Genomic DNA, 23,103 nt, shown 5'->3' on the forward strand with positions numbered 1-23,103 from the left:
CTCCCACCGATGAGGTTCGTTTGGTCTTCCGATAATTTATGTTGTTAGGTTCTTTTTTCAGACCAAGAGTTTGTTTTCATACCGTTTGAACTAGAGACTCAGAGCGACTCAGAGCAGCGAGGCTCAGTCTGACAAAGATCACTTTAGGAGCTTTGAGTACAGTGTCCAATCATCCCTATTTACCCAGGACAGTCCCAGTTCTGAGCCTGTGTCCCTTGTCTTAGTGGATTTACAAAAAAACACTGATTTGTCCCAGTTTTATACAAGAAATGTCCCAGGTGTCTCAAGTTTTGACCAATCTGATCTTGCCAACAGTAAAGAGAGACATAAACTGACATTTGTTTGGGTAAAATACGGAAAATCGGCTTAAAAACGACCAAAACACAAAGAAAATGTGACTCTACTGACTCATGTTCGTCACGCACTCGTGTCACAATTTTATTATTACCAACCACCAAAAAAAAAAAAAAAAAAACGGGGCTGTCCCAGTTTTTTTATTTTGAAAATCTGGCCACTCTAGCTCGGCTCAGTCTGACAAAGATCGCTTTTACGAGCTTTGAGGAATTATTGTTTATGTTGTGGAAATAGAAAATTTTACAAAAATACATAGAATACAAAATCTGATCTTTGTGAAAGCCGGATGCCCTGTCAGAACACGGGCAGGTTGAATTCCCAAAATGCATTGTGCCTCTGTGGCCTGAACTCCCGGAGCTGCAGAACCTGAAGCGACCACTAGAGGCAGAAGGGGGAGGGGCTTATCCAGATTTTATTTTAGATCCGTGGATCCAGACCACGTTTAGACCCATGTACTGGGACGGTCACGTGACTCTGGGTTACTCATTAGTAGGGAGCAATAAACAAGAATATTGTTTTTTGTGATAATAGATCGACAATAATCGTTGGTGGAACATTTTATTTAATCATGGTAATCGCCAACAAAGGTAATCAACATTTTATTACCAAAATATCCAGGAAAAAACAACTTGTCCTTGATGTTTTTATTTTTAGATCATTGTTGCTTTCGTTCACAACAAAGTATAATTCTAGAGTATAACAGATGATTAAATGTGGAACTTACCATAATTTCCAGACTATTGAGTGCACCTGAATATAAGCTACATCAACTACATTTTTTTATTATTTTTTTTTACATATATAAGCCACACTTGTTTATAAGCCGCAGGTGTCCATGTCTTCAGGAACCAGAGCAGCCGCGTGGTCTTAAAAGTCTTAAAAAGAAATTTCATGTTCTTAAAAACCCTCACGCTCTCCTCGGGGTCACATTGAGCTGAAGAAATTTTTTTTTTCTTACCGCTCTCTTGGGGCGGATCAATCAGACCCAAAAATTAATTTTCTCGCCTGGCAAGAATTTATTTGAAAATAAATTTTTGGGTCATTTGGTGCGGATTCAAGCGAACCGAGACCACCTCTTTTTTGAGGTCTCGGTCCGCTTGATTTGGTCCGAGTCCGATTGACGCTTTCACACCGAGGAAAACGAACTGAACTAACCACTTTTGGTTCGAATGGACTGTTTGGTGCAACAAATACTGTCGGTGTGAAAACACCCTTAAATTCTGTTGTCCAAGTGTAATTTTTTTCAAAAAGTTCTTAAATTTCATTAGTCTGTTTTTTTGTAAACTCACCCGGGCTGTAGTGCGATGTTAAATGGAGGGAGGAAAAAACCAAAGTAAAATCACGTAACATGAATGAACGTCTAATTTGGAGTTTCTGCAAACAATATTTTAGTTTCTGGCGTCGGCGGCGATGAGTAAACGATCAGTAGAGTGAAGGAAGACGCTGGATGGATCGTGGGGAAGTGTCGGTTTAATCCACAGTGGCTCTTAGTTTCTAGATTTAGAACCGTATTTTCCGGACTATTGATCGCACCTGATGATAAGCCGCATCAACTAAATTTGAACTAAATTTTAAAATTGTACATGTCGGTGTCCAACGTTTTGAAGTTCGGCCGTCTGCTTGTATCGCCTCTGAAAGCTTTTGTCGTCTTTTTGCGTTGAGTCAGTTCGTCATCGTCTCACCATCGACTCATTGACCCCGAGCTCACGTGCAGCGGCTCGATTTTTCTCCTTCGACGACCAGATCAATGCCGTTAACTTAAAAACTGCATCATCTGCATTTCTCCGTGTGTTTTCATGAGGAGGGTGTGTGTATGAAGCACAAAATAACTGTTCAAAACACAATCAAACAGAATCTTCCTCGGCGAATCATCTCTTCACCTGTGTGTCTCGCTCTTGCACCTCGTCAGTTTATCTCCGTGTGATAAAATAAGTTGTGATACTAAATGAACATGAGTGAGTGGGATTTGTCTTAATGACTCGTATGTGTTAAATGCAGCTGAGTGCAGAAATGACGAGAAGAAACGTCTCAAACTTCAGTAGCCGGACATTGGAGATGAGCAGATGGGCTGTTTTTTCATCTGCAACCGCATCACAAAACTCATCTTCTGTTTGCACCCACAGTTTTTGACCAATTTTCAAAATCGCACCCGTTCTCCGTCCGCCAATTGATCACCAAGGTCCGAGTTTTTTATTTGAGTCGTTAAGGGCGAAGTTCTGTAACGACTCAACACACTTCGCCTTGTTGCCGTCGTTTTTAATTTATGGATCTGCGTCGAGGTCCATACACCACATAGTAATTCACCGCCACACCACCAGGAGGCGACTTAAACATGTGAATCAGGAGAGTCAAACTCAAGTTCATAGAGCAGGAGAGTCAAACTCATTTTGTTCCGGGGGTCGTGTCCAACCGACTTTGATCCCAAAGTGTCCGGATCAGAAAACTCATGTCATATAAACCCCAAAAATAACAATAAGTTCAAATATTTGTGCAGAGAAACACAAATCTGTTACAGAAATCTTTTTTAATTGATGAACTCTTTCTTTTACAAAATATTATAATATTATGAACAACCTGAAACTTTAAGAAAAATACAAATTTCAACACAAAGTTTTAACATGAACTTGTCTGTAAACAGGAATAAGTCCATTTTTGTTGTAAAATCCTGCACTCGGCTCCACTTTTCTCATGTGTGACATTTTTCTGATGAGGGTGTCACGGTCAACAGTCAAAACGATCGTCCTTTAAGAGCGTTTGGAAAGAGACAAGTCTTCATTTGTGCTGCTCTGGTGGGAGGGGCCACGTACAGAGACGCTGGAGACGCTGCTGTGATAAACACCACAGAAAATTAACAAGATTTTAATAGAAAATATCTTTACAATATTTGAGTAGAAAATCAGCCGAGGGCGAGATTAAAGGTCTTGGAGGACCAGATCTGGCCCCCAGGCCTTATGTTTGACACCTGTGTCATAGAGGCTAAAATTAAAAACTGGGACCAGTTTTCGTGGGCAGTTGTGGGCCAAACTAAATATTTATTGAAATAAATAAAAAAATAAATGTTTAATAATAGTTTTGCTTAAACAGAACAGAACAAACAGAATATAAAATAATAACAACATTTTAAATCAATCATGTTTCTGTAGTCGATCTGTAGCAGTGGGCAGATCTAATACAGATTTGATTTGACCTCACAGGGCCAAATTTGGCCCCTGGGCCTGAGTTTGACATGTCTGATGTGAATGAAACGAAACACAACTCCAGGTCTGATTTTGAACATGATTCAGCTTTGTGTAATATAGAACATTTAAATGTATTTCTAATTGTCATTTATCATGATTTTTGAGTTTACACTTTTCTGTTCTCCTGCATCGTTGGACAAATTGCAATTCTCTTATCTTCAATCTTAAATCACAATCTTGAAATGATTTTCCGACCTTCAGTTCTCGCCTCACAGAGCGTCCTGATCCTGATAATCCCCGCGCTCCGTCTGTGGACCCTCCCCGCGGTTCGAGCTGAGCAGACAGTTCCTCCTGTACAGCTGTGCTCGTGTTTTCTCTGTGTGGGAGTCTTAATGACCCGAGCTGGTCAGAAACAACCTGCTCGCACATGTGCACTTGTTGCATAACCTGAGCCGAGGCTGTTTTTCTGAATCGAGCGTCAGCCTCAGACACAGAGTCGTTATGTAAGAGCCCCACACTCCCCCTGCTGCTGTCTGCCTGTCTGTGGGCTGTGTGTGAGCTCCCGCTGAACTCTGTGTGGACTCCTCGCTTCTGCACACACTCTGCAGCTCTCGTCGACACGTCCCGGGGGTGCGACGCTAACTGGAGGCACTGCTCTCTCTGTGGAAGTGATAGACTTTTAATCTTAAGAGCTTTATTTTAACGCATTCTGATTAAAAAAGAACTGATTTAGACCCTGTCCACACTAATGTGTATTCAAGTCGTTTTGCTGGACATTTGGCCATACAGGTACATGTCGAACACCCCGAAGTGATGTCACTGCAAAGTATGAATAAGGGAGATGTCTCAGTGAGCGTCCTGCTCTGTGGTCTGGGTGTCACCTCTGCGTTTACCTTTTTACTGTACAGTACCAACTGTTGTCCTGTATTATGCACCATATTTTTTGGGCTTTTGGACTATTTCAGGGTTTGGGTGTTTCCTGTGACTTGTGCTCCGGTGCGACTTATACAATTTTCAGTATCTGCTGCTCCTGTTCCTCCTGCACCACTGTCACTTGGCTCTACTGCGCATGTCTCCTGCAGAAAGAGCCTCTGTCCTGTCTGTATCATGTCAGTCGATCGCACCGTTACTTCTGCACCACTGAACAATTTAACATTTAAACAAAGACTGAGACGACTGAACACAAATGAACACAAAAACATTCAGATTCTGCAGATTACAAACTGCGAGTCGTAAAATCTGCAGCTGAAAACGAAAATGGAGCAGCAGAAAGAAAGTTTGGAGTGAGAGAGAAACTTGTGACACCGGGAGGATGAACCGTGAAACTTTCCTGAAGTCACTGGATGATGGACAAAGTCTGGCTCTCTGACTTTACAAAAACTGCGACTTATATATGTTTTTTTCTTCTTCATTGTGCATTTTTTGGCTGGTGCGACTTAAACTCCGGAGCGACTTACAGTCCGATAAATACAGTAGGGCCTGTATGACACAAAATGGACTCTTGTGAGAGTTAAACAATGTTAGGTCAGAAAATAGTGTAATATTGGGCCTTTTAAATATGATTAAAAAAATTGTAATACTTTTTTCCCTCTTTAAAATTATCTACCATAATTTCCGGACTATAAGTTGCTACTTTAAATCGTGCATCTTAAACAACGATGTGGCGAATATATGGACGGATTATTTGTTCATGAACACATCGAAAGCGCCACTGTCTTTCATTCTTTCATCAACATCAGTGAGTGGGATTCGTGTTAATGACCCGTGTGTTAAATGCAGGTGAGTGTGTAAATGACAAGAAGAAACGTCTCAAACTTCAGGAGCCGCACATCCGCTCACACCTGATCCACACACCTGTCCCCGCCCCCGAGAGAGTCTGAAATCTGCTGAAATCTACAAGACGCTGACACAATCCAGACAGAACAGAGACTCTTTCTGCAGGCGATGTGACGTAGTCTGATAATCCTGTCGTTTTCCTGCCGTGTTACAGGCTGTTCGGAAAAAGTACCGGTATTTAAAAATAAAAAAAAAAATCTTTCTGTGTAAATATCAAGTGCGACCTGTATCTGTACTTTTTCTTTTTTCTTTTAAAATTTTGTTGATGTTGATGATTAAATTCAGGTGTGCTCAATAGTCTGGACATTACTGTACTCTGAATATTGATTTGTAATTTTCCAAACACGCAGCAGTCTTGCACCTTTAATTTTCCTTTCTTTTTGTTTTTGTTGTTTTTTTTGTTTTTTTTAGAGAGAAGAGATCTGGTGAGCAACAACGGCCTGGCAAACACGTGCGGCAAAGACAGCTGCCCGACTGACAGTAAGACCCAGACACTCTGAACAATGTGTTTCAAATGTTTGTGTTTTTAACCGTAAAGGTTCTGTTCACGTTTACTGGAAGACGTTTGGAAACATGCGGATGTCGACTTCCGGTGTCATTCCCGACACTGGGCATGAGGTAAAACCAGAGCCAAAGTTTCTGTTGATCTGCTGAACATAACGGAACGCTCCAACGGCATCTGTTTGTTTGTTTTTTTAATTAAGTTAGACAAATTATAAAACACAAATTCATAAGTAATTTATAAAAGGAAAAAGAAAGAATACAGTGACATTTAGATGAAGAAAACCGGGACATTTTCTCAGTTTTCCCAGATTTTTTCAGAGTTAATTTTGCGTCGCATTCGGACTGAACAAAAACCAGAACAGAACTCAACTTTTCAATTTGTTTTCTAATGGATAAAATCCACACAACGCATTTTCTGTACGACTGGACTCATTCCAGAGTTTACAAATATTTCTTTTATGATCAACGACAGACAAATATGATCGGATTTCCCAAAGATTTGTCTCTGATGCTCAGGAATATTTCTGAAAGATTTTGTACGTCAGAATATTTTCAGTTTTAATTCTTCACGACCAGGAAAATTTGAGGTGATAAAAGAAATTCTGTATTTAAAAATAATACACACAAACACACAGATACACATAATACACACACAGACACACACACTAACACACACAAACACACACACACACAAACACACAGACACACACACACACACACACACACACACACACACACAAACACACACAGACACACACAGACACACACAGACACACACAGACACACACAGACACACACAGACACACACAGACACACACAGACACACAAAGACACACACAGACACACACAGACACACACAGACACACACAGACACACACACAGACACACAAAGACACACACAGACACACACAGACACGCACAGACACACACAGACACGCACAGACACACACAGACACACACAGACACACACAGACACACACAGACACACACAGACACACACAGACACACACAGACACACAAAGACACACACAGACACACACAGAGACACAAAAGACACACAAAGACACACAAAGACACACACAGACACACACAGACACACACAGACACACCACAGACACACACAGACACACACAGACACACACAGACACACACACAGACACACACAGACACACACACAGACACACACAGAGACACACAGACACACACAGACACACAAAGACACACACAGACACACACACAGACACACAAAGACACACACAGACACACACAGACACACACACAGAGACACACAAAGACACACACAAGACACACAAAGACACACAAAGACACACACAGACACACACAGACACACACAGACACACAAAGACACACACAGAGACACAAAGACACACAAAGACACACAAAGACACACAAAGACACACACACACACACACACAGACACACACAGACACACAAAGACACACACAGACACACACAGACACACAACACACACAAGACACACACAGACACACACACAGACACACACAGACACACAAAGACACACACAGAGACACAAAAGACACACAAAGACACACAAAGACACACACAGACACACACAGACACACAGACACACACAAAGACACACACAGACACACACACACAGACACACAAAGACACACAAAGACACACAAAGACACACACAAGACACACACAGACACACACAGACACACACAGACACACAACACAGACACACACAGACACACACAGACACACACAGACACACACAGACACACACAGACACACACAGACACACACAGACACACAAAGACACACACAGACACACACAGACACACACACACACACAGACACACACACAGACACACACAGACACACACAGACACACAAAGACACACACAGACACACACAGACACACACAGACACACACAGACACACAAAGACACACACAGACACACACAGACACACACAGACACACACAGACACACACAGACACACACAGACACACACACAGACACACACAAGACACACACAGACACACACAGACACACACACAGACACACACAGACACACACAGACACACACAGACACACAAAGACACACAAAGACACACACAGACACACACAGACACACACAGACACACACAAGACACACACAGACACACACAGACACACAAAGACACACAAAGACACACACAGAACACACACACACAGACACACACAAGACACACAAAGACACACACAGACACACACAGACACACACAGACACACACAGACACACACACAGACACACACAGACACACACAGACACACACAGACACACACAGACACACACAACACACACACACAGACACACAAAACACACAGACACACACAGACACACACAGACACACACAGACACACACAGACACACACAGACAGACACACACAGACACACACAGACACACAAAGACACACACAGACACACACACAGACACACACAGACACACACAGACACACAAAGACACACACAGACACACACAGACACACACACAGACACACACAGACACACACAAGACACACACAAGACACACACAGACACACACAGACACACACAGACACACACAAGACACACACACACAGACACACACAGACACACAAAGACACACAAAGACACACACAGACACACACAGACACACACAGACACACAAAGACACACACACACACAGACACACACAGACACACACAGACACACAAGACACACACAGACACACACACACAAAGACACACACAGACAGACACACACAGACACACACAGACACACACAGACACACACACACACACACAGACACACACAGACACACACACACACACACACACACACACAGACACACACACACACACAGACACACACACACACCTTCATCATCGTCATCAACCTGAGAACCCGCGGGTCACGTCTCCGTAGTTACTGCGTGGACACCGACGTCTCGTGCGCCGCGTGTGGAACGTGTTTTCTCGTGTAAACCTCCTCCTGTGCACCTCTAAACCAGAACTAACACCAGGACTAATCCAGGACTAATCCAGGACTAAAACCAGAACTAAACCAGGACTAAACCAGGACCGACACCAGGACTAAACCAGGACTGACACCAGGACTAAACCAGAACTAAACCAGAACTAAACCAGGACTAAACCAGGACTGACACCAGGACTAAACCAGGACTAAAGCAGGACTAAACCAGGACTAATCCAGAACTAACACCAGGACTAAACCAGGACTAATCCAGAACTAACACAGGACTAACCAGACTAAAGCAAACCCAGGACTAATCCAGGACTAACACCAGGACTAAACCAGGACTAATCCAGAACTAACACCAGGACTAAACCAGGACTAAAGCAGGACTAATCCAGGTCTAATCCAGGACTAACACCAGGACTAAACCAGGACTAATCCAGAACTAACACCAGGACTAAACCAGAACTAAACCAGAACTAAACCAGGACTAAACCAGGACTGACACCAGGACTAAACCAGAACTAACACCAGGACTAAACCAGAACTAAACCAGAACTAAACCAGGACTAAACCAGGACTGACACCAGGACTAAACCAGGACTAAAGCAGGACTAAACCAGGACTAATCCAGAACTAACACCAGGACTAAACCAGGACTAATCCAGAACTAACACCAGGACTAAACCAGGACTAAAGCAGGACTAATCCAGGTCTAATCCAGGACTAACACCAGGACTAAACCAGGACTAATCCAGAACTAACACCAGGACTAAACCAGGACTAATCCAGAACTAACACCAGGACTAAACCAGGACTAAAGCAGGACTAATCCAGGACTAATCCAGGACTAATCCAGGACTAAACCAGAACTAACACCAGGACTAAACCAGAACTAAAGCAGGACTAATCCAGGACTAATCCAGGACTAATCCAGGACTAAACCAGAACTAACACCAGGACTAAACCAGGACTAAAGCAGGACTAACACCAGGACTAAACCAGGACTAATCCAGGACTAAACCAGAACTAACACCAGGACTAAACCAGGACTAATCCAGGACTAAAGCAGGACTAACACCAGGACTAAACCAGGACTAACCCAGGACTAAACCAGAACTAACACCAGGACTAAACCAGGACTAATCCAGGACTAAACCAGAACTAACACCAGGACTAAACCAGGACTAATCCAGGACTAAAGCAGGACTAACACCAGGACTAAACCAGGACTAATCCAGGACTAAACCAGAACTAACACCAGGACTAATCCAGGACTAAACCAGAACTAACACCAGGACTAAACCAGGACTAATCCAGGACTAAAGCAGGACTAACACCAGGACTAAACCAGGACTAATCCAGGACTAAACCAGAACTAACACCAGGACTAAACCAGGACTAATCCAGGACTAAACCAGAAACTAACACCAGGACTAAACCAGGACTACCAGGACTAAAGCAGGACTAAACCAGGACTAAACCAGGACTAAAGCAGGACTAAAGCAGGACTGAACCAGGACTAATCCAGGACTAAAGCAGGACTAAACCAGGACTAATCCAGGACTAAAGCAGGACTAACACCAGGACTAAACCAGGACTAATCCAGGACTAAACCAGAACTAACACCAGGACTAATCCAGGACTAATCCAGGACTAAACCAGAACTAACACCAGGACTAATCCAGGACTAAACCAGAACTAACACCAGGACTAAACCAGGACTAATCCAGGACTAAACCAGAACTAACACCAGGACTAAACCAGGACTAATCCAGGACTAAACCAGAACTAACACCAGGACTAAACCAGGACTAATCCAGGACTAAACCAGGACTAAACCAGGACTAAACCAGGACTAAAGCAGGACTAAAGCAGGACTGAACCAGGACTAAACCAGGACTGAACCAGGACTAAACCAGGACTAAACCAGGACTAAAGCAGGACTAAAGCAGGACTAAAGCAGGACTAAAGCAGGACTGAACCAGGACTAAACCAGGACTAAAGCAGGACTGAACCAGGTTTAAACCAGAACTAAACCACGACTAAACCAGAACTAAAGACCTGGTCTAGACCTGGTCTAAACCAGGTCTAAACCAGGACTAAACCAAGACTAAATCAGGACTAAACCAGGTCTAAACAACATGACACCTAACAGTAGGTTGACATAATTTAAGTTGATCTCATATAAAAAATAATTTCTCTATCAATAATATTTTTTAATCTGGTGAAGGAAAGTCTGATCTTGTTTCTGTCTTTTAACAGACAAAAACCTCTTATGTTCAGATCTCGTGGTCTTTGTTTCTACAGTAAACAGTTGTTTATTCATGGAGACTTGGGCTCAGACAATTTGAAGAAAACAAACAAGAATTTTCAGGATGTGTTTGCTTACATTCATGTCGTTTTTAAAAAAAACATGACAATATCAAGTCATCCAAAGTAATCAGATTACGTTACTCACTTTAAGTAATTTAATGGATTATGTTACAAACTACATTTTGGGGTGTTGTAATCTGTAATCTGTAGGGGATTACATTTTAAAAGTCACCTTCCCAACACTGCACACACACAAACACACAGATACACGCACAAACACACACACACACACACACACACACACACACACACAGACACACACAAACACACAACACACACACACACACACACTCTCTCTCTCTCTCTCTGTGTGTAACTGGATGAGGCGGTGAGTCATTCTTGTGTTTGTTGCTGTTCTGTGGATCACCTGCTCCATCAGCCCGAGCACGTGACCCCCCCTGCCCCCCCGCAGACACACATGCACATGCACACACACACGCACACACACACACACACCGAGTCGTTCAGATCCTCTCTGGACGCTCGTACAGAACTGATCTCAGGTCAGATTTCCAATAAAACTCTGAAAATCCACAGACTTTACATTTAAATTCACGTTACATTAAAGGTCCAACATCTGTTCTAATGTTTCCTCGTCACAAACAGACCTGGACTTGTGCAGGGGACGCCTCTCCACAGATCTGACCTGTAACCTGGTCTTGTTTGGTCTCCGTGAAAATAGAAAGGTTTAATGTCATTCTGTGAAACATTTCAGACAAAACAATAAGAATTGTTGAATCATTTGGATCATTTCAGACCTGGACTTACCAAAGTACTGAGCCAAAGGTAAAAGGAGCTGTTCATTTGAAAGCCACCACATCGTGACATCACAAGTTGGAACAGAACCAGAGTGAACCAGAGTCATCCCTGTTGACCCGGGACAGTCCCAGTCCTGAGTCTGTGTCCCCCTCGTCCCACAGATTTATACAAAAAAAACACTGATTTGTCCCAGTTTTATTACAAGAAATGTCCCAGGACTAAACCAGGTCTAAACCAGGTCTAAACCAGGTCTAAACCAGGTCTAAACCAGGACCAGGTCCTAAACCAGGACTAAAGCTAGGACTAAACCAGGTCTAAACCAGGACTAAACCAGGACTAAAACCAAAGGACTAAACCAGGACTAAACCAGGACTAAACCACGGACTAAACATCAGGTCTAAACCTAAACCAGGACTCTCAGGTAAACCAGGTCTACTATGGTCTTCTAACTAAGACTAAACTAAGACTAAACTAAGACTAAACCAGGACTAAACCAGGTCTAAACCCAGACTAAACCAGGACTAAACTAAGACTAAGACTAAACCAGGACTAAACCAGGTCTAAACCAGGACTAAATCAGGACTACATCGGACCTAAACCAGGTCTAAACCCGGACTAAACCCGGACTAAACCCGGACTAAACCCGGACTAAACCAGGACTATATCAGGACTTAACCAGGACTATCACAGTTCTGGTCTAGTCTGATTCTGCCAACAGTAAAGTGGAGCATAAATTGTCGTTTGTTTTACCAAAATACAGAAATCCGAGTTTGTGAATGAACAAAAAACAAAAAAAAAACCCACAGAGACAGAAGCTCCTCAGATTCTGACACGAGAACGAACAATCTCACACACTCTTTAACATTTTATTTACAACAAACGTCTCAGAATTATGAAAAAAAAAAACCTGGTCGTCCTGAAAGAGCGTTTGGAGTTGGGGAGACGCAGACGGAGCGATAATGAAGGATCAGGAGTCTGAGGGACGAGGAGGAGAAAGGTTGAGTGAATCATTTCGTGAGGTAAAAGGCGAGAGGATCTGAAAATAACTGAGGAGGGAAACACAAAAGAGGCGAGAGCTTCAGAGCGTCTTCATACACGTCCACACCAGGTTCTCCTCAGGACGAGGCCGGGACGAGGCCCGGACGAGACCGGGACGAGACCGGGACGAGACCGGGACTAAACCGGGACGAGGCCGGGACGAGACGGGACCGGGACGAGGCCGAGACGGGACGAGCCGGGACGAGAGCCGGGACGACGGGACGAGCCGGGACGAGACCGGGACGAGACCGGGACGAGACCGGGACGAGACCGGGACGAGACCGGGACGAGACCGGGACGAGGCCGGGACGAGGCCGGGACGAGGCCGGGACGAGGCCGGGACGAGACCGGGACGAGGCCGGGACGAGGCCGGGACCGGGACGAGGCCGGGACGAGACCGGGACGAGACGAGGCCGGGACGACCGGAGGGGACGAGACCGGGACGAGGGGACCGGGACGAGAGGGCCGGGACGAGGCCGGGACGAGGCCGGGACGAGACGAGCCGGGACCCGGGACGAGGCCGGGACGAGAGCCGGGACGAGGCCGGGACGAGGCCGGGACGAGACCGGGACGAGACCGGGACGTGACTTCCAAACCGGGACGTCCGGGACGAAACTTTAATGATCCATAAACAGTGTCGGGGAGTAACAGATTACATGAACCAGAGTTATGTAATCAGAGTACAAATTATTCAGTTACAGTTACTGTTTCAGTGAGTTGTAATTAGATTACAGTTACTTTGCTGAAATAAATGGATTACACAGAGGTATTTTCCTGTTTTCACATTTTGGGCTATATCCCAATATTATTAATATGAATAAATATATATATATATATATTATATATATATATTATATATATATATATTATTTTATTATTATTATCTGTTACATAAGTGTAAGTCTTGGCCAAAATGTAAAATATAAACATTTAAATTTATCATAAAATGACTTAAAAATTGTGAAATTATCATTTTATTTGACAAGTTATATTAAAATAAATTAGTTGTTGTAGGGAGTATTATTTGTGATATAAGGAGTTGTACAGTTGTAGGGAGTATTATCTGTAGGGAGTATTGTCTGTTATATAAAGATGAACATGAACATGTGAGACAGACTCTTCTGTTTAACTGTGCAAATAACTGAAAGGTTTTCATTCTGCACTCTTCTCTCCAATTTATGTCTCTCTTTTTTTATTTTAATCTTCATGATTATTTATGTTTTGATTTGTTTTTATTATGATTTTAATGTATTTCTTATTCTGTAAAGCACTTTGAATTACTTTGTGTACGAATTGTGCTGTACAAATAAACTTGCCTTGCCATGAGTTGTTGTACAGTTGTAGGGAGTATTATCTGTCACATAAGGGTGAGTTGTTGTACAGTTGTAGGGAGTATTATCTGTCACATAAGAGTGAATTGTCATACATTTGTAGGGAGTATTATCTGTCACATAAGGGTGAGTTGTACAGTTGTTGTCGACTTTAAAAAATGTCTTTCATTCTTACTCATGTCCTGTGGCCTGCTGTCTCTGTGGAGATAAATGTGCATAATGCCACACTGTGGAACATTCCAGGCAACATTTTAGACACAATGAATTCCAGGCACTCCAAAAAAAGTAAAAATCACACAGGGAAAAGCGCGATTTTTACTTTTTACTGCCCTTTATTGAAATGGTTTTCTGTGTAAATATCTCGAGTTACAACGTGGACACATGAGGCTTATATATGTGCAGTTTCTTTTTTCTTTTAAAATTTTATTGATGCTGCTTTTCAGGTGCACTCAATAGTACAGAAATTACGGTACTTGTTCCACCACCGTCTAAGTGTAAATCTCGAGCTTGTCCCACGTATTTTTCCCAAATTTCATCCTTTAAATATCCTCATGTTTAGTGCATTTTAAGTGACTTTTTTTTCTGATAATGATTCTGTTCTACATCGTTTCATTTGTCGTGTCCTCGTGTCGTGTCCTCGTGTCGTGTCCTCGTGTCGTGTCCTCGTGTCGTGTCCTCGTGTCGTGTCCTCGTGTCGTGTCCTCACGTGTCGTGTCCTCGTGTCGTGTCCTCATGTCGTGTCCTCGTCTCTTCCTCCAGGGGGCGATGACGGGACGGAGCGCGTCTGTGACACTCTGCTCATGTGCATCATCACCGTCTTAAACCAGGGACTGAGGAACGGAGGAGGAGTCGGGGACATCCTCCGGAGACCCTCCAAAGAGGTAACACCTGTCTGTCCCACCTGTCCCACCTGTCTCACACTGTCCCACCTCACCTGTCTGTCCCACCTGTCCCACCTGTCTCATACTGTCCCACCTCACCTGTCTGTCCCACCTGTCCCACCTGTCTCATACTGTCCCACCTCACCTGTCTGTCCCACCTGTCCCACCTGTCTCACCTGTCTGTCCACCCATCCCACCCATCTCACCTGTCCCACCTGTCCTACCTGTCTCACCTGTCCCACCTGTCTCACCTGTCCCAAATGTCTCACCTGTCTCATACTGTCCCACCTGTCTCACCTAACCTGTCTCACCTGTCCCACATCGTCCCACATACCTGTCCACCTGTCACCTGTCTGTCCACCTGTCCCACCTGTCCCACCTGTCCCACCTGTCTCACCTGTCCTGTCCACCTGTCTGTCACCTGTCTCACCTGTCCCAAATGTGTCACCTGTCTCACCTGTCCCACCTGTGCCACCTACCTGTCTCACCTGTCCCACCTGTCCACCTGTCCACCTGTCCCACCTGTGTCCCAACCTGTCTCACCTGTCTGTCCCACCTCACCTGTCCCACCTGTCCCACCTGTCCCACCTGTCTCACCTGTCTCATCAAATTTTAATCGCGATTTCGATTTGTGTGTCAAACGATCTCCAAATTCATATAATGAAGTTGTTACGATTTAAACTTCACAGTTAAGAAGTTTATTTTGGGACATATTTATACATATTTAAGTGTATTTTATTTTTTAAATATAGAGATGCTGGGTGTATAGTTTATCTTGGACACATTTAAGTTGTTTTACACTTTATTTCATGTTCAAACTTTATTTTATTCATTTTATGTTTTATACATCACAAAACTGCTCTAAGGTTCAGATTTGTAGCCGATATTTATTTTTTATTTATTTATTTATTTTAATTTTGCTTAAATTATCAATAACAAAGTGTTGTTTTTTTTTGAGGGAGAAATGCTGAATAAATGCATCGTGTAACAAAAAAATAATAGTGTAAATAATCGTGATTTCGGTATTTACCAAAATAATATTGATAACGATTTTTTCGATTATCGAGCGGCTCGTTTCCTCATCACAAACAGACCTGGAGTTGTGTTTTTTTTTTTGTTTCTTTCACACACATTTAACTCACAAACCTGCACATTTAGGCTGAGTTCTTCTCTCAATCTTAAAACACACCCTGTTCCACCTTGTGATGTCATCATGTGGTGATACAGGAAGTGCTCCACTGTGTTTTTAAACCTTCACTAGAGTCACTTGGATCATTTCAGCTCCGGAATCTCAATTTCTACTGAACTAAAGGTAAAAGGAGCTGTTCATGTGGAATAATATCAGTTCATGACATCACAAGGTGGAACAGAGCGTTTAGAGCTTTGGAAATGTAAACAGACTCATAATAAAGATTTACTCGAACGTGTGAATGAAACAAAACACAACTGCAGCTCTGTTTTTGATGAAGTAAAAACATTATAACACGATTTAACGCTCAGAAGAATCCATTTAGTTTAATATAAAAGCTTTAAATTTGCGTTGGTTCACATCCGTCTTCTCCTGCGCCGTTCCTCACGTCTCTGTCCGTCTTTCTGAATATAAAGTCGAGTTAATGTGACATAAACAGCGACATAAAGCGGCACTTTCAGGAGATTAAATTGAAGTGACTTATGGAACGGGGACCCACTTTTATTCTTGTCGGCGAGTGGAGATGAGTTACGGTTTCCTCACTATATTTTCTTAAAGCTCCGTTCTGTCATAGAAGTCGCCCGTCGCCGTCTGCGCGGAGTAATGAACGTTTTTATCAATCGCCGAGACGAGAACGAGACGCGAGCCGAGAACGAGCCGTGAGTCAAAAAGCAGAGAACGTGCCACAAGTCGAGAACGACCCGCGAGTCAAAAACAGAACGAGCCTCAAGTTGAGAAAGAGCCACAAGTCAAGTGGAGAATGAGCCACATGTCAAGTCGAGAACGAGCCAGATCCTCAACGTGAACGCAGAGTTTACAAGTCCACAGTTTGCACACATGAAGACAAGAGCACTGACATTTAAAATACGTTTTAAAATTAGTTTTAAGATGAGCTTTAAGATGAGTTTTGAGCTGAGTTTTTAGATAAATTTTAAGCAAAGTTTTAAGTAAAATTTTAAGATGAGATTTAAAATAACTTTTAACATAAATTTTAAGGTGAGTTTTAAGATGAGGTTTAAGATGAGTTTTTAGCAAAGTTTTAAGATCAATTTGATACATTTTCAGATGAATTTTAAGATAAACTTTAAGATAAGTTTTAAAATGAGTTTTAAGCTAAGTTTTAAGAGGAGATTTAAGATGAGTTTTAAGCAAAGTTTTAAAATGAGTTTAAAAATAAGTTTTAAGCTGAGTTTTAAGATAAGTTTTAAGTTTAAAGATAAGTTTGGCCGTCTAAATAAAGGCCTTTTAACTATATATTTTTTCCTTGTGTGATTTTTACTTCTTTTAGTGCCTGGACTCGGTTGTGTTTAAATTTTAAGATGAGTTTTAAAATAAGTTTTATATGAAGTTTTGAGATAAGTTTTAGATGGATTTAATATTTGTCTGTTTTCTGATCTGTTCTATTGTCGTTTCCTCGTCACAAAAAACCTGAACTTGTGTTTTGTTTCATTCACATGTTTAACTCACAAACTCTGCATGTTTCTTCTTTATTTTCTCTCAAACTGAAAACTCTGTTCCACCTTGTGATGTCACGTGGTCATACAGGAAGTGCTCCACTGTGTTTTTAAACTCCGCACACCTTCACTAGAATCATTTGGATGATTTCAGCTCTGGAATTGCCCGATCTCCACTGAACTAAAGGTAAAAAGGAGGTGTTTACTGCCACTTCATGACATCACAAGGTGGAACAGAGCATTTTAAGCTTTGAAATTGTAGACAGACTAATAATAACACAACTCCAGGTCTGTTTTTGAGGAGGAAACAGAATTATAACACGACTTAAAGCTCACAGGAGTCAGTTTTGTGTGATATAAAAGCTTTAAAAACATACTTCCTCATTTTCCCGGTTTAAAATTTGATGTATTATCCAAATATTCTTGATTTCCTGGTTGTGTTTTGTCGTCTGAGTGTGCGTTGTTTTTGTGCGTTCTGTCGCCGCAGGAGCCTCTGTTCGCCGCCCGCGTGGTGTACGACCTCCTCTTCTTCTTCGTCGTCATCATCATCGTGCTGAACCTGATCTTCGGCGTCATCATCGACACTTTCGCCGACCTGAGGAGCGAGAAGCAGCGGAAGGAGGAGATCCTCAAAACCACCTGCTTCATTTGTGGTGCGTAAAAAAAAACCAAAAAACAACAACAACAATGACTGGACTGGACGGGAAATGTGTTTACGACGAAGTGAAAGTGTGAGTGGGAGATACTCGTGAAAAATGGAAAAACACTTTGAATTTTTTGTGTTTTTTTTGGTCAGTTTGGTTTCTCTGTGTTTTAACTTTCATGTGGAAACAACAAAACTCTCCAATCTGCAAGGAAAAACGTTTAAATATTTAAAGGTTGTATAGAGGATTTTCCAAGGAACGAGAAATCCAGCGACTGTTTGTCCTTTTTCAAAGTGTTGCAGCATGTGTGAAACCACCTCCCCTCCCCTACAGCTCCTACGTAGAAACGCCTCCTCCCTCCTCCTCCTTACGCCACAAACAGGTTTGTTTACAGCCGCTGCTGCACATGACTTGTAAACAACTAACTACAGTGTTGGTTAGGCAAGACGGAGAAGTGAGGAGCGGGGGGAGGGGGGGGCGGTACATTTCGTTCGCGGAAAGTTTAGTTGGAAGAGAGCAGCGGGAGAGGAGCAGGAAAGGGCAGAGAAGGTTGCGCGGAGATTCAGTGCGAATGAACTAACTACAACACGCAGCAGCAAGTGGACTCTTTCTTTGCCTTGAAAATTAAGTTTTCAGACATAGGATATCACTTTCGTGTCCTGAAAAACGTTTGTGTAGCTCTTGGAAATAAAGTACGTTTTCATAATAAGCAGAAGTTTCCTGTCCAGGAGTAATTTGTGGACCAGTGGTTCAGTCTTTAGACCCTTCGTCTGCTTCAGTCGCGCCATCGCTGGAATGAATCTTCAAGAATCACCTTAGTTTGTCTTCGCTGCTTTTCCCCTTGTCTTCTTCTTTCACCTCAAAAACGGACTTTCTTTTGCGGCGAACTGCTCCTGGATTCTTGTCGTCATTGCAACAAACTTTGTGCGAACTGCGAGGAAGATATAGGTCAAAAAAAGCCGCTAAGAACTGTTGCGTTGGTGGAGTAAACAGCGTCTGTGCGTCTTGCGTCTGTGGACTGTGTGACAGTCGTACGTAAACCACGTACCGGCGGCGCAGGCAAGTCAGTTACACTAGAAACGTAGGGAGTTTGATTGACAGCCTGTCAGCTCACAGATAACGAGGCAGTGTCGTTATCTATTGGCAAATGTTTATCTGGCCCCACCACGTCCAGAGTTGATGAATTTTTATTCTCTTTTTTTTGGTCATCATAATTACAAGGCGACTGCATCTATAATCTATCACTGACAATTTGAAACAAAAAAAATCCTCCATACAACCTTTAATTTAATCAACCTGCGACACGAGGATCGAGCTCCTACACAACAAACTTTACAACCTCAAACTGAACAAGAAGGTGACATTTTCAGTCAGATCGAGTTTCCTCAAACACTAAATAAAATATCAAAAATCCCCTATATATTTTTTTTTTTTCTTTTTTAGGCAAGGCAAGTTTATTTCTATAGCACAATTCTTACACAAAGTCATTCAAAGTGCTTTACAGAATAAGAAATACATAAAATCACAAAACAAACAAACATAAAAAACATACAAAAAACAAAAAAACATACTGTAATTTCTGGACTATAACCCGCTACTTTTTTCTTACAATTTCAACCCAGCGGTTTAAACAACTTTTATTTATTTATTTATTTATTTTGCACATATAACATGACAATAAAAAGAAACACACTAGATAAAAAGTTGGTGCCGGAAGAGACAAAAAACCCAATAGGGCGAAATATTAAAGCCTCCACCTTATGAATACATTAAAACTTTTACATTATCATTGTGCATAAAAATGTATATATATATAAAGATGACATTTAAACACCATGCATTAAATTCTTTTGATTCAAACATGGATTAAAACACAATAAAAATCCACAATTGAAAGATGATCAAACATTAACATGAAATATCAAACATTTCCTCAAACTCTTTTTAAACGACGCCTCTGATCTGCGTCACAAACCAGATGTGAAAACTGACTCCAGAATTTTCCGCCTCTGTGTCGTCGGCAAAACTTCGCTCTTGATGTGACAAATTTTGGAACATGAAAACTATGAATTTGATGAGTTTTGTATCTGTGAATCTCTGCATTAGTTTTAAAATAGGATGTGAAATGTTCGGGGATCGTTGTTGAATTGTAAAGAATTTTATACATAAAAATACAAATTTGATAAATATTAATCTCATAAATATTAAGAATGCTAAGTTTAGTAAATAAATGAGCAGACGATGTTAGTGGCATAGAATGAGTTGCAATTTGAACAAAACGTTTTTGCACCAATAATATTTTGTTAAATTTTGTATAGAAGATTTTCCAAGGAAAGAGAAATGCAGCGACTGTTTGTCCTTTTTTAAATGTTGCGCTTCGCACCTTTTCCCCTTCTCTTCTTCTTTTAGCAACGTCAAAAACTGACTTTCTTTTGCGGCGAACCGGTCGTGAATTCTTCTCTGCCATTAAAACAAAATTTGTGCAAACTGAGAGCTACAGTTCAAAAAAGACGCCAAGAACCGCTAAACATGAACCGCGAACATAAACCACACAATCCCAGCGCGTCGGCAAGTCAGCGACGCTAGAAAAGTAGGGAATTTGATTGACAACCTAACAGCCAATAGATAAAGAGGTAGCCTTGTTTTCTATTGGCTGATGTTTATCTGCCCTCACTACGTCCACACTTGATAGATTTTTCTTTTCTTTTTTTTTTTTTTTTTGGTCATCATAATTACAAGGCTTCTTCTTCTTTATAATTCTATTTTTAACTTTCATTGACAATTTGAAAAAAATATTTAAAAAAATCCTCCATACAACCTTTAAGAGTCGTAGAGACTATATTACAATATGACAGATAGGGATAAATTAAACTGTAATATAATGTAAGTATAGAATTTGAGTCCAGAAACTTGACCTTTAAACAACAATCAAATTTGGTGGATGAGACACGAGTTATTTCAACAACGATGCGGCGAATATATGGATGGATTTTTTTTCCATCTCTGGAAAGATGAAATCATAAGGAATCCAAATCTGGCATGAATGATCTTTTGACTTATATTTTGACCTTGAAATTGACAATAAAGGACACGCCCGAGCTCAATGACACAAACTGGAAAAATGTAGCTCTATACATCTACATATAAAAAATCTGGAGGGGTTTTCTTTTTTATTTTTACACAAATTTACCCAGAAGTCGACTTACCCCCAATTTAAGACGAGACAGAGTTGGATTCCTTTCTATTTCCCTTTTCCAGAGATTCCTTGTTTTTTTTTTTTTTTATAATCGGACCAGTAGCTGTTGAGCAATTTGAATTTTGGCGACCACGCGAAAAAGTGAAAAAGTGAAATTGTGTTACTCCAACCAAACTGAAATTTGAGATTTTGTGGTTATTTTTTTTTTTTTGGTTATGACTTGCCCATACACAGAGTTGGGAAGGTGACTTTTAAAATGTAATCCCCTACAGATTACAGATTACATACACCAGAATGTAGTTTGTAACTTAATCCATTAAATTACTTAAAGTGAGTAATGTAATCTGATTACTTTGGATTACTTGATTTGCTGTAGAGAAGCAAAGACGAGGAAATCTTCACATGAGATGTTTTGTCTGATAAAAGAGCTTAGTTTTACTTAAACATTTTAAAAATATTATTGATAGAAGAAGAGGAGACATGGTCCGAGCAGCGTGGTCCTGTTAAATCCTGGTTTAGACCTGGTTTAATCTTGGTTTAGACCTGGTTTTAGTCCTGTTTTAGACCTGGTTTTAGACCTGGTTTTAGACCTGTTTTAGACCTGGTTTTTAGACCTGGTTTTAGAGACCTGGGTTTAGACCTGGTTTTCTTGGTTTAGACCTGGTTTTAGACCTGGTTTTAGACCTGGTTTTAGACCTGGTTTTAGACCTGGTTTTAGACCTGGTTTTAGACCTGGTTTGGACCTGAGTTTGGACCTGGTTTGGACCTAGTTTGGACCTGGTTTGGACCTGGGTTTAGACCTGGTTTGGACCTGGGTTTGGACCTAGTTTGGACCTGGTTTGGACCTGGGTTTAGACCTGGTTTAGACCTGGTTTTAGACGTGGTTTAGACCTGGTTTTAGACCTGGTTTAGACCTGGTTTTAGACCTGGTTTTAGACCTGGTTTTAGACGTGGTTTTAGACCTGTTTTAGACCTGGTTTTAGACCTGGTTTGGACCTGGTTTGGACCTGGTTTAGACCTGGTTTTAGACCTGGGTTTTAGACCTGGTTTTGGACCTGGTTTGGACCTGGTTTTGGTTTGGACCTGGGTTTAGACCTGGTTTGGACCTGGTTTTAGACCTGGTTTTGGACCTGGGTTTTAGACCTGGTTTGACCTGGTTTGGACCTGGTTTAGACCTGGTTTTAGACCTGGTTTTAGACCTGTTTTACCTGGTTTAGACCTGGTTTTGGACCTGGTTTTAGACCTGGTTTGGACCTGGGTTTTAGACCTGGTTTTGGACCTGGTTTGGACCTGGTTTAGACCTGGTTTTAGACCTGGTTTAGACCTGGTTTAGACCTGGTTTAGACCTGGTTTAGACCTGGTTTACAGAAG

The 23,103-nt window shown here is 41.8% G+C and overlaps 1 protein-coding gene across 1 annotated transcript in view; it reads left to right on the top strand.

Moving 5' to 3' along the window:
- Positions 1-23,103, top strand: part of itpr2 (inositol 1,4,5-trisphosphate receptor, type 2) — a 246,649-nt gene that overhangs the window by 181,029 nt on the left and 42,517 nt on the right. Inside the window, 3 exon segments of the mRNA XM_055155239.1 lie at positions 5,781-5,849; positions 15,128-15,249; positions 18,380-18,545. Of these exon segments, the coding sequence (XP_055011214.1) occupies positions 5,781-5,849; positions 15,128-15,249; positions 18,380-18,545 (357 nt within the window).

Source organism: Boleophthalmus pectinirostris, unplaced genomic scaffold (assembly GCF_026225935.1).
Source record: "Boleophthalmus pectinirostris isolate CB_2022bp ecotype Guang Dong unplaced genomic scaffold, ASM2622593v1 HiC_scaffold_2, whole genome shotgun sequence".
NCBI lineage: Eukaryota > Metazoa > Chordata > Actinopteri > Gobiiformes > Gobiidae > Boleophthalmus > Boleophthalmus pectinirostris.